Source organism: Mustela nivalis (genome assembly GCF_964662115.1).
Source record: "Mustela nivalis genome assembly, chromosome: 6".
Taxonomy (NCBI): Eukaryota; Metazoa; Chordata; class Mammalia; order Carnivora; family Mustelidae; genus Mustela; species Mustela nivalis.
In genome coordinates, this window is record NC_139025.1 from 4392935 (window position 1) to 4404946 (window position 12012).

General features: G+C 56.5%; 1 protein-coding gene across 17 annotated transcripts in view; it reads right to left on the bottom strand.

Moving 5' to 3' along the window:
* Window positions 1-12012, bottom strand: part of PPP2R5C (protein phosphatase 2 regulatory subunit B'gamma) — a 121585-nt gene that overhangs the window by 8063 nt on the left and 101510 nt on the right. For 13 of the 17 annotated variants that reach the window (XR_014313474.1, XR_014313475.1, XR_014313476.1 and 10 more), the window contains 5 exons: window positions 8728-8898; window positions 7564-7691; window positions 6109-6210; window positions 4637-4709; window positions 630-746 (listed from right to left, as the gene is read on the bottom strand). Coding sequence is in view for 14 of the 17 variants with exons in the window: in XM_082737485.1 (XP_082593611.1) it covers window positions 630-746; window positions 4637-4709; window positions 6109-6210; window positions 7564-7691; window positions 8728-8898 (591 nt within the window). In the remaining 3 variants the exon portion in view is untranslated. The remainder of the gene's footprint in view (window positions 1-629; window positions 747-4636; window positions 4710-6108; window positions 6211-7563; window positions 7692-8727; window positions 8899-12012) is intronic. The other 4 variants (XM_082737487.1, XM_082737480.1, XM_082737481.1 and 1 more) reach the window with 1 other exon arrangement.

Here is a 12012-nt window from a genome sequence, read left to right on the forward strand (position 1 = left end):
GAAACACGGCCAGGACAGGCTCCTCATGCACAGGCGGGACACCTGCCCTCTGAAGCCCCCACCATCTGCGTGTTCCCAGCTTGGTAACGTGGGCGGTCTCTGGATGGGTGGGGGTCTGAACACGTACCCCCACCACCGTGGGAACAAACCACCTGAGCACAGGAGTCACCCCGACAAGGCCCCCGGCTCGGGCCCCTTCCCGCCAGGCAGTGCTGTTCTGCTGTCAGGGAGGGAGACGGGGCTCGGCCCCAGGGCTGCCACGGGCGGCCGACCGGGGATGTCCCTGGGCCAGAGCGTGAGCGGGAGGCTCACAAGGAAGACGGTGGAATGACGCCACTTCCCGCTCTGCAAAGGCTTTGGCTTCGCGCTCCAGGGACGGTCAGCGGCTGAGACCGTTACTTGTGGGAATGAAGACAAAAGACTCACATCTCAGGCGCAGCCTCGAGACTCAATGATTTCTAGTCGTTTGCTCCCTGAGGTGCAGAAAAGGTACCTCCCGTGAGCTGGCCCGGACCGGGGAGCCCGCCCAGAAGGCAGCGACGGAAAGCGCGTCCCTCCGGGCTCCGGTGATGGGGCTCAGGCAAGCCCACCACGGGCGCCCCGGCTCCGCTCTGGGCGGTGCGTGTTACCTGGCGAGCCTCTTCATTTGCGGCCTTTCTCAGCATCTGCACATCTTCCAATAAAGGCCCGTCTGTCTCCATTGCAACCGGAATGGTCACGGTGCTTGCTTGGCTATACACTGCGTACTGCAATGCAAAGCGCGCAGTCACTCTCTGGGCGCAGGTCCCGGGCTGGAAGGCTCGCGTCCTGGTGGGGGCAAGTCTTCCCTCCGGCGGCCCCCCCACCCTGGGCCCTCTCCTGCAGCCCGTAGGGTGGCTGTTAAACCAGCCTGTGCCCGCGGGGCCTTGGAAACCAGCCCGTGTCTACCCTTCCAGGCCCAGCGGCACTGGGTGGGACTAGGACTTTGGCTCCAGACTCCCCTCCAAGGCTCCCCTGGGACGGTGGGACCATGGGGCGGCACCCACCAGGCAGCCTCGCTCGGAGCCTGTGGGCACGCGCTCCCCTGGCCTGCTCTTCGTGCCCACAGCCTCCCCTCCCTGTCCAGGCTGGCACCTGCCGACCTGACTCTCCTGCCCATGCTCTTAACTCCCTGGAGCTGTTATCCATCTGCCCCTTTGTCCACACGCCACGCGTCTCAGTCGTCTAGCCAAACTCCGTGACTCGCTTCTGCCCAACAGCTGGGCTACGCACTGGAAGCCCGTGGCCGTGGAGCCTCGACTCAGCTGCTTCCTCCTTCCCATGCCACCGGGCGCCCAGGCACCTGCCACTCCCATCCACGCCAGCGCGGCCACACGCGTGAGAGCGCCTGGGTGCCGCCCCTTCCAGGCACCAGACGTGTTGCTGCCAGAAAGAACTTTCTGAAATCCAAGTCTGACTAGGCCACTCGGCTCTTCAGGACTCTTAAGACCTGCACCTGTTCTCGGGGCTAAACACCCACATTTGTCCCCTCTCCAGCTGCTCCCAAGCACAGACCACGCCCAGACCCCTCCTCCTTCGCCAACAGTCCACCTGTGCTCAACAGGCTTCCGTCCTCTGCCCTCTCTGCCTTGAGAGCCTCCCCTGGATCCAGACTGGGTGGCTGAGATGTCCCCTGCGAGGGGTTCAGCCCTCTTGCTGGGGACAGCGTGACTATGGACACCCCAGTGTGGCTTTCTGTGTCCCAGACGGAGGCAGGAAGCAGACCTCCCGCCCACCTTCCCGTCCAGCATGCCCCATGCGTGTTGCGATCTGGCCGTCTGAGCATTCTCTCCGCCTCCGTCTGGCTCCCTCATGGACCCCTGAGCCCCTCGGAGCAGTGTCCCGCCCCCATCTTTGTATCTTGGGAAGGTTCCACAATTCAGGACACCCAGCTGGTGCCCATCTGCTGAGGGAAGCGGCTGTCTCCTCGGTGCAGAGCCCCCAGGGGCTCCCAGAAGCACAACTAAGCGCAGGACTCGTCGGGCCCGTGCTGAGAGCGGCACGCGGCTCCCAAGTCCTCACTGGGGCTCAGGACGAAAAGAAGAACGAACGAGAATGTTACAAAATGGTCCCAGCCAAGGGAGGGCCACAGAGCAGGCCCCGGTAGGAGAGGATTCCTACTAGGGATAAAACTGTCGAGGCTGGAGTCCACAGCAGGGTCTAGGAGCACACACGTCGCCCAGAGACGCCCACCTCTCAAGGGAAAGCGGCCAGCCTGGCCCCGCGCCCTGGGCCCGAGGCTGCACCTGAGGTTCACAGAAGCGCCTGTCATCACGTCACACAATTCCGACCAAAGTCAGGGAGAAGCGAACACTAGCTGTCCCCGGCCTCTTGGGAGGGCTAGGAGAACATAGTCTCGGGAGAAAGCCTCAGTATTCCAGGACTCGAACGAATTAAACCACGCGTGGTACTCAACAGCTCCAGCAGAACCGCCACAATGGCCAGGACCAACGCGACCGGAAATCTGGGAGGCTCCGCCGACTCCCCGAGCCTCGCAGGACGGATGGCGCACGTCCGATCTGAGCGGGGGCGCCTCGGGGCGGCTTCCAGACACAGCTCAGGGGGCAGACTTGCAGAAGAAGCAATGAACTCATACCTCAAGAAGACAGACCTGAGACGGGGAGCCAGGCTCGAAGACCCCACTGTTCCCATGACGGAAACAAGAAACACGCTGTAGTCCACACAGCTCTCTGCTTCCTGTGGTCGTTGTGACAAAGGGCACACAGTGACTGGAGCTTGGAAAAGGTTCCCTCTCTCAAGTGAAGACCAAGTCCCGAGGCCTTGCTTCCAGCTCTGAGACATTCCTAGCCCAGGAAGTGTTTTTCTTGGGGGATGAGGCGCCGGGGACTGCGCGGGCAGATGGGACTCACGGGGGGTGACTCACACGGGTTCAACAGGGAGCCGGTCAGCCTCGTGCCCTGAACGTCACGGTTACCAACGGCGCCTGGCGAGCACGGGCAGGGCCTGCCCGGGACGCCGCAGAGAGCAGCCCAGAGGAGTAAAAACGTCGCGTAAGAGAAACTCAGGAGCAGCTCAGAAAAAGGGAGACGGGAGCAGTGTCTATTTCAGAAGGGACACCTGCTACCGCACAGCAGCGAAAACCAGGCCACGCCGTTACACAACCCACCAGCTCTTTCCCGTCTGTGGCAGGAAGGCTTCGTGCGGGTTTCCATGAGATCATTTCTATATTCTCAGTAAGATAAACAGAAGTGGGCTCTCTGACTTGTGCATGGTTCACGCGTCGCAGGGTGTCGAGGTGGCGGGTGCGGGGGCTGGGGTCCCGGCCGGCCCCCTGCACGCGGCTGTCAGGCAGGGCCGCCCGCCTCCACCTGCCCCAGATTCCCACTTTTCCTGTGTCTTAGGAAGAAATGTCAGTATTTTAACCACACACACTCTGTTTCTTACAGCAGATGCCCGGAGCTGTGTGCCTGCACGGGGCACGCACGGGTTCACGGTCACCTCACAACAGCGATTCCGTGAAGAGCACAGAACAGAGGCCGTAAAGGGGACGCTGCTGGGTTGTTCTACGCGGGGACCGGGACCTCACTTAAGAAAGTCATTCCAGTTTCCGAAGGCTTAAGTCTCCTGAATGTGGTTTTCTTGAGGGAAGTACAAGCAAGACGTCACACAGATCAGACACAGACGTTTAATAAACCTCTGTTCATGCATCGCTTTTCAGGCAATGTCAGACTGAAAAACCGGCAGCACGGACTTAGCGAACAACCTGTGCACACCTCTCACCCCGGAAAAGCGGACTGCTTGGAATCCAGCCCACCTGCACGAACCTTTAGGGTTCTAAAGGGAGCTGAGTGGTTCTCCTAAAGTACGATCTCGTCTTTTCTGGGAGGCGGAGGGCAGCCTGGGGCCCGTGCCTGTGGCAGGGACGCATCCCCGGGATTTTCAGACTGGCCCCGAACCAGAAGGAGCAGCTGCCGGACAGTGCTGCAGGCCCTTGGGACCAGTGGACATGACACCCAAGACCACGCAGCTCAGAAGCCCACACGCCGGCCCCACAGCGGGCACTCTGCAGGGCGCCACTGCTGGCAGCTCCATGGGACACGCCACGTGCGCCCGCCTGCCACAGTGCACTGGAGGCTTCTAGCCAGGTTGGGAGGAAGGGTTAGGACCAACACGACAGAAGTCAGGCAATTTTCAACAATTAAAGGCTCAGCCTCCAGGAACCTGGTTTCAGGAAAAAGGCCACCCAACTTTGTACTTCATCTATTTCAAATCTAACTTTTTTTTCAAATGATTTTGATATTAAAAAGAAAGGACATACCACTTGAGTGACAGCATCTACGACATTTGTGGGGAGAAAGCAAATTGCAATCTTGGCCCCCAAGCAGAGGCTGTACTCTGGTTTCCTTTTTACCACAGTATATTGGTAAGATTTAGGTCTTATTGAAAAGAGGAGAGAAAAAAATCAATTCTGTGGTAAAAACTTGGTGGGGCAAAAACCAGTTGCTTGTACAAAAGTTGAGAAGCACATTTATTGCAGACATGCCCACATACAAGGTTAGCGAGACCGGCCCCGCCCCTCGCTCGAGGACCTCACGTTCCCAGCTCATAAAAACATTCAGTAACGCCCTGGAGGTTTTCACGTTACTCTTTTTAGTACCTGGGGGTTTGCTTTGGCTAGATTTTCTATTTTAACCCACGCTTCTTCTCGTTCCTTCATTTTTAGCTTCTCTCTGAAAAACAGCAAAACATCATTGGTATTAGAGACAGGGATCACATGCAAGCAGAGGCGAGAGGCGACGCTGGCGTGACCAGCAGCGGCCACCTACTCTCCTCTGTCACTTCTGGTCTTACTTCCTGAGTTTCACCATGGGGAGCACCGCAGGACGGGATGTGAGGACGGGATGTGGCACACGCGATACACAAAACAAGTCAGACTCAGAGGCAGAGACTGAGCGAGTGAGTAGGCCGCAGGGAGAACATGCCGGAGACCGTGGGCCCCGAGGACACGCGTACGAGCCCCGCAGGCCTGCACCGTCCTGCTCTCGCTTATGGGGCCGTGGAAAGTGAGACCATTCCACGGCGTACGGGAACCGAGGCTAAGGACTGATGTCCCGACAAGGACGGGTTTAAAACGAACCGTCTTCGGACCCAGTTCTCGTCCACTCCCACCGTCAGAGGCCCACAACCTTCGGTAAATCCCTTCACCTTGACCCAGCATTTCTTCTTCTTCTTCTTTTTAATGTGGAGAATGTGCTGCGTGATCTTTAAGATCCTTTTCAGAAAGCTGAGAGACTCACCGTGTGCAAGGCGGAAGGCACGGGTGAATCCCGTGCTCGGGTCCGGGCCACAAAGCCGGAGGCCGGGAGGCTCCATGTGCATGAGCCCCTGCCTCCCTCCGGCCCCGCAGACCACACCTCACGCAGTGGGTCCCCCTCATGTGTGTGTCCCTGTCTTTCCACACCACATTTTTGTCATAGGCACTGCTGTGCTGTCAGAACCTGTGATGAGGCCCCATGGACGGGACGGCATGGACGTGCCGTCTGTGAAGTGCGCGCGGGACCGCTGGTTACGTGTATCCCGTAGCCTGAATTATAGTCGTGCAAAGTGTATCTTCCTGAGCCAGCTTCAAGGGACAAGCAAGCAAGAAAACCTGCCCAGAGCCCAGACCTGACGGTGAGGTCCTCCTCCGAGCGAGAGCTGGGCGTGGGTTTCGTGAACGACGCAGGCCAGGCTTCAGACGAGGCCTGCGCCACATGCGCCCGCAAAACCGTGTCGGGATGAACACGCTTGCTCAGTCATGTAGACCTCAGGGGACAGAACTCAAACCTCGGCCTTATAGACCTGAAAAGCTCCTACGCCCCCAGCCTCTCTGTGCTCCTTAGCAAAGCTAAAGTCCGGGCTGCACGCACGTTTTTCAGAAGTGATTAAACTGGTGCCATAACAGGGAGCACAGAGATGTTCTCCGCCAACAAGTGAACGTAACAAGTGTTTGCATTTCTGTTTCGAGGGTGACAGAGCGAGTTTGCTTTAAAGCAAGGAGCGTTTTAGGACCCACCCACCCAAGAGCTTTATTCAGGCCCGAGGAAGAGAAAACCCTTGAAAGAGTAGCTTTTGAAAGGAGCAACTTACTTCAGTTTCTCTGCTTTGAACTGCTGGGTACAGTCGTCGAACAGTTTCTGGTTCATCTCCATGAAGAGTTTCAGCGCATTGTAGATCAAGCCGTGTATTGTCCTGTAAGCAGACCCTGGTGTTCAGGCTCTGAACCCTCCAATTCTCTACCCACCTCCCTGCCCTCCTCGGCCACAGCCCTTTGCCCCCTGACCCTCCAGCTGCTGCAGAGGCCCTGTCACACGCCCCTGGGCTCTCTAACCAAAGCCCCGTCACTCTTCCAAGCAGCCCGTGGAGCGCTCCGGACTGGCCCTGGGGCCCCTTGCTTTCTGTCCTGGCTGACAGCAGCCACCTTCCGTGGAAACGGAATAAAAAACACTGACACTTGAAGAAACAGAACGTGTAGGGAAATAACAGAGATGTTTCAGCATCAAGGACATGTCAGTTTCCTTTTCATCTTAATTAAGGGTAGAAAACTTTTTTAATAATGCCAAAACAGGGCTATGGAAGACACAAAATAAAATGACCACAGAATGGCTTCATGAAGCTCAGCTTCCTGGCTCTGATGTCGAGGAGGAGGAGGAGGCACAGCTGCTCTGTGATTCAGTGGAGCCTGGAGAGGACGCCAGTCCCACCTGCCCTCAGCGGATGGCCAAACTGGCAGCGAGACGGGCAGCAGGGCCGTGCTGTGGAGCCCAGGAAGCCCACAGTCTTGTGAGCAGCCACAGAAAAGCCTCCTCCCGCCCACGACCACCCTCCTTGCTGCCAGGCCTGCTGCTGTTTCTGCTGCTATAGGTTCACGGGAACTTTGTAGCTCACTTCATAACAAAACCCCACTTGTATCTGGAAACATTTAAATAACACTGCTCTCTGTGCAACAGGCAGCAGTCACCACTGCCTCTCGCATTGTACTAAATGCACACGGGGATGGTGGCTGAGCTCCAAGGCCTTTGCTCCCACCTGCTGAGCGTAATAAAAAATGAATGTGGCAGAGAAAAGGCTCCTGAAAGTCGATACAATGACGAGGTCTGCGGGGCTGTGCCAGGAGTGCCCCAGCGACCCCCAGAGCCTTGCGCTGATGCCTTATAGGGGCCCGGGACTTTCGGTACGTTGACTTCACCTGCATTCACCTTCACAACAAGGTGAAGGTCTCTGCAAAGTGCTTACGTGTGTTTCCTTTTTAAACCGGTATTTTGGACTTGGATTTCAATCCTAATTGAAGTTTCAGCGACATATGGGGAACTTTAAATGCCCCAGTGGACAGCCAGCTCTTTCCTGTTTTTCCTTTTAATTTTTAAAAAGATTTTATTTATTTATTAGAGACAGAGAGAGAGAGCGCGCCCAAGCGGGGGAACGGCAGGCAGAGGGAGAGAGAGAAGCAGACTCCCCACCAAGCAGGGAGCCCGGTGCGGACCTCCAACCCAGGACCCCAGGACCGTGACCCGCGCTGAGGGCAGACGCTTCGCGTCCCCTTACTTGTTCCAGTGGGTCTTGGAGTTGCGGTACAAGGAGGGAAACATGATGGGCAGGATCTTGGCCGCGTTGTCGCTGATCAGGCTCATGATGTACTCGTTGTTCCAGTAATACAGCGCTCGCTCTGCCACCTGCAAGACGGAGGGCACAACTGTGCGGACCGGGACGAGAGACCCTCATTCAGCAGGATCCTCGCCACGACTGCGTGGAGAGGTGATGAATCACCCATCAGCCAATCGGTGCCACAGACTCGGCCCACTCGAGACCATCACCCAAGAGACTGCTGCAAAGGGCAGCCGGTTTCCTGCCCGCCAAGAACCCACTCACTCACTCCTCCACTCCTTCAAGGAACATCCAGGCTGCGCCCCGGGCTCTACATGGAGGACGTGGCCAAATGCTCCTCGCCCGCCGCCTTCTGCTCCCTCCCCTCCGCCACGGGTCCGGGAAGAGCCAAGGCGTCGGAGTGGACAAGGTGAAGCGGGACTCCCGCCCTCGCAGAGCTTACGTTCCAGCAGGGCAGACACAGGATGGGAGAATTAATTCCCCCGGGGTGACAGGCCCTGGGGCGAACGGCAGCACGGAGCGTCAGGAGGGCCGCCTCGCTCAGGGTGAGCCACCGACACGTTCCAGCACGTGCAAGGGAGGCCGACAGGCTGAACAAAGGTCCTGGGGACGACCTCAGAACGAGGCCACAATGGCTGAATGAGGAGCCCAGGAGGGGAGAGCGGCAGGTGACTGAGGCCCCCTCAAACAGGAGCTGGGGTGAGGGGGACAAAAGTCGGAATGTGTATGTGTCAGAAACAAGTGCTTGTCGACGGGGAGTCTCAGGGCCGAACAGTTCGTCCCCAAGTGTCCGTCGCTCGGCTGTGGGGAGCGAGGTGTGCGAGGTGTGATGCCGTTGGGGCACACAGAACGGGGAGACAAAGACGGCTTTCCTGAGGAGCCTTTCCTAATTACTCTTAGCGAGAAGCAGGGGTTCAGGGACGGACCGAGACGCTCAAGTGTGTTTTACAGAGTCAGCGTCTTCGCACCCTACTTCGAAGTACGACTACACGGCTGTCTCCCTTCGCCCATGGGACAGGCACGGTGTGGCCGCGACGCACCGAAGCCGGTCACCTCTGCCGATGTGGACACCCATCGAGGCTGCTCTCGGCTCGCCCTCCGTACCTGGAAGTGGGGGCTGGACACGCACTTGGCCAGCTGCCGGAAGAGCGGCTCCATGATCTTCACAAACTCCGACGGCTCGATCACGTCTAAGATCTCCTCTAATTCATTCAAGAACATGACTTCTTTTGGACTGTGAGTCTTTGGCCAGTATTTGAGAAGCGCCATCACCACCTGCCGGAGAAAAAACACACGGTGTGACACCTGCCGCCTGCACTCCGTGGGCGCGACCCCCCCTGAGCAGAGCCACAGAACCAGGCGACGCTTTCTTCTGTGGAGACGGATCAGCCGCACCATAAGTCAGCACATGGGCTTTTTATAATCAGAGAACCGGATCTCATCTGATTTACTTCAGAATTGCCACTTTAACACATGTGACCCGCTCCCTCTGCTTAACCCCACTGCAGTCAGTCCCTTCAGAAAAAAAAAAAAAAAAAAAGAAGATAAAACATGAGCAGTCAGGAGGGTTTAGAGAGGACAAGAATGAAGGAGAAACACGGGAAGTAGGAATCTGTGAATCCGTTTCTACGCAGCAGCGGTCAGCGGGGAAGCTGCTGGCCACACGTACGCAAAATCTGTTTCTTTCTCAAACTGGCCGTTCCTCGGTATTTCTGCACACTGTGTGCACACACGGTGTTTCCGACTGTGCTAAGAGGAGTCAGAACAGGAGATGTGGAATAAGCTGATCCTGTTGAAGCTCAGGCTGCAGGGGGATCTGAGGTCCCACTGCCCTCTGCACGTGACCTGTGACCCTGGGCCGGTGACCACCTCGGGGGCTGCGAGGACCTTGCACTGAGGCGTGCTGGCCCATGGGGAGCACAGCAGCGTGGCCTCAGCTAGGATCCAGCCCATCAGTATCTGTGCCGCTGGCCCCAGAGAGGCATGTTCAGCGGCGGCGGTGACAGCTCCCTCACCTTCGGGGACCGGACCTTACCTTCCTTGCCCGGGTCGGCAGGGAGGAGTTTCTGTGGGGCAACCTTTCTCTATCTCACCCCTACAGTTCCCAAATTTCCTGTTACAACCATACCAGTAAAGAGCAAACACCCAGAGTGTCAGATTCAACTTGGTGAGGGTGAGTAACATTTCTAGAGTGCAGCTGTCTTCATTCTGAAAGAGCACAAGGGCCCAAAACACGACCGCAGCCCATCACCACCATTTCAGGAACCAGTGTCCCAGCCCCTCACGAGCGTCGGGACCGCCACGAAAATCACGGCCAGTGCCAGCTCCTTCCGGCTGGCTGGTGTGGGTTCTGCACCGGTCCGTCCTCCGCAACCCTGCAGACAGCGCCTGAGGCTGGGCAGGCCCGCGGCAACATCCTGACTGTAGCTAAAACACGACGGGCCTCTCAACAGCTGCCATTCCGAACAACTCCACTAATGCTTTTGGTCTTCAGGCTCCAAGATGGTCTTTGATGATGTTACACTTTATGAAACTCCAACATTTATAAAAAAGACTGTGCTCCTCGTTTTGGAGCCTGATGTAAAGCTTTATAAAACGATCGTCTCTGAAGGGATTTCCTTAAAAAATCTAGTGTTTAATGATTTTGGTCCTACTTTTTGCTCAAAACCGTTGGACATTTAGTGACCAGCTACTATTCCCCAGTGTGCGGACCACGGTTAAGATTATGGCAGATGTCAGGGTGTCTGGGTGGCTCAGTCGGTTGAACGGCTTCCTTCGGCTCTGGTTGGGATCCTGGGGTCCTGGGATCGAGCCCTGCATCGGGCTCCCTGCTCAGCGGAGAGCCTGCTTCTCTCTCTCTCTCTGCCTGCTGCTCTGCCTACTTGTGGTCTCTCTCCATCTTTCTAATAAATAATAAAATCTTTAAAAAGTCATTAAAAAAAAAAGATTATGGCAGATGTCAGTCAGTTTCCAAACCCACTCTTCCTTGTCATTTGTCAAATGGTACTTTGTTAGGAAAAACACACTAGTGTGTGAGATGCAGAACACAATGGCATTAGCTATTCAATGTCTCTAGAAGAGGTTTTATTTCTGGAATTGGAGCCCCACGCTGGACCAACCTATGGAGTTGGAGTGACCTATGCTCGATACCATGGTTTCAGAAGGCAGCAGCACTTTGCAAAAGAGGGACCTGCCTGGTGAAGCTCATCGAGGCAAAAGCTGTCTGCTGCTGGGCGCAGGTCATCCACTGAGCTCTCCTTTGGAGACTCGACAGGGTGCTGCTCTCCGGACGGGGCTGGAGAGGGCAGGCGAGCCCCTCCCCGACACACCAGAAAAAAGAGGGTTCCCACCAGATCCTGTAACAGAAGTCAATTATCCTGAAGAAACAGGCGGTCGACAACATAACGTGATCTTACTTCCACCTGTGATCTGATGAGCTTGTATTGTTCATACAACAGTAGCGTATGTGTTCAAGAAAGTTTCTGAACGCTACACACAGTTCACAAATAAAATATTAATTGTAGACCTTGAATGGGAGTGTTGCAGGTCTTTTAAATGGATCGTACTTTAAACATTCTTGACCTTGGCCATACTAGCTTCAGGAGAGCCTTGGGTGCGGACCCTGAGACTGCCCCCCTCCCCTGTGGGTGCCGTGTCTTCCTCAGCGCTGCCAAGTGGACGCGCACCTTCACAACACTTTATCCCATTCATCATCTTGTCGATGAGCTTTCAAATGCTGAAGGAAGACGGAGCAGCCTCTGTATTTCATAACATGGGAACTTCAAAGAGAGGAGTTCCCTGAGGAGAGAGTCTGTATGGTTTTGATGTGCGGAAAACAAAATCTGCTTTCTGCGGCCCACGGAGCACTGATACGCAGTCTGTGCTGCAGGAGATCCGGGAATGGAGCGAATCTGGGCGGCAGTCCCGGGACCGGCTGTGCGGGGGCTTCTCCACGCCCGTGCCAACTCAGAGCCTACGGTCTAAGACGGAAGGACCCAGCAGAGGCCAGCGGCCGCCTCTCTCCTTCCGTCAGACAACTACGGCCAAGAGCTCCCGCTGCCGCCAACTGCTGTCAGCTTTCGCATTCGTCTTTGGGGAAGGAGAATAGGGGCGGGCTGGGCAGGATTAGGACTCGGGCTGTGACAGACCTGGCCGGGGACCAGGGCACTACGGTGGGGGCCTGGCCTGCGGCGAACGCGGCGCAGCATCTGGTAGATTCTTCAGTCCCTGGAGCGTGTGAGAAATACACACAGAGAAAAATCAGGAAAGTGCACGCTTTTTCTTTCCCTTATTTCTGAGGTAGAAAAGGCAGGGTGTGTGCCAGACTGTTTCCACATGTGTCATCGGTACGTGTCATCGGTAATGGTTCCAACCCATCGGTGGGAGCCA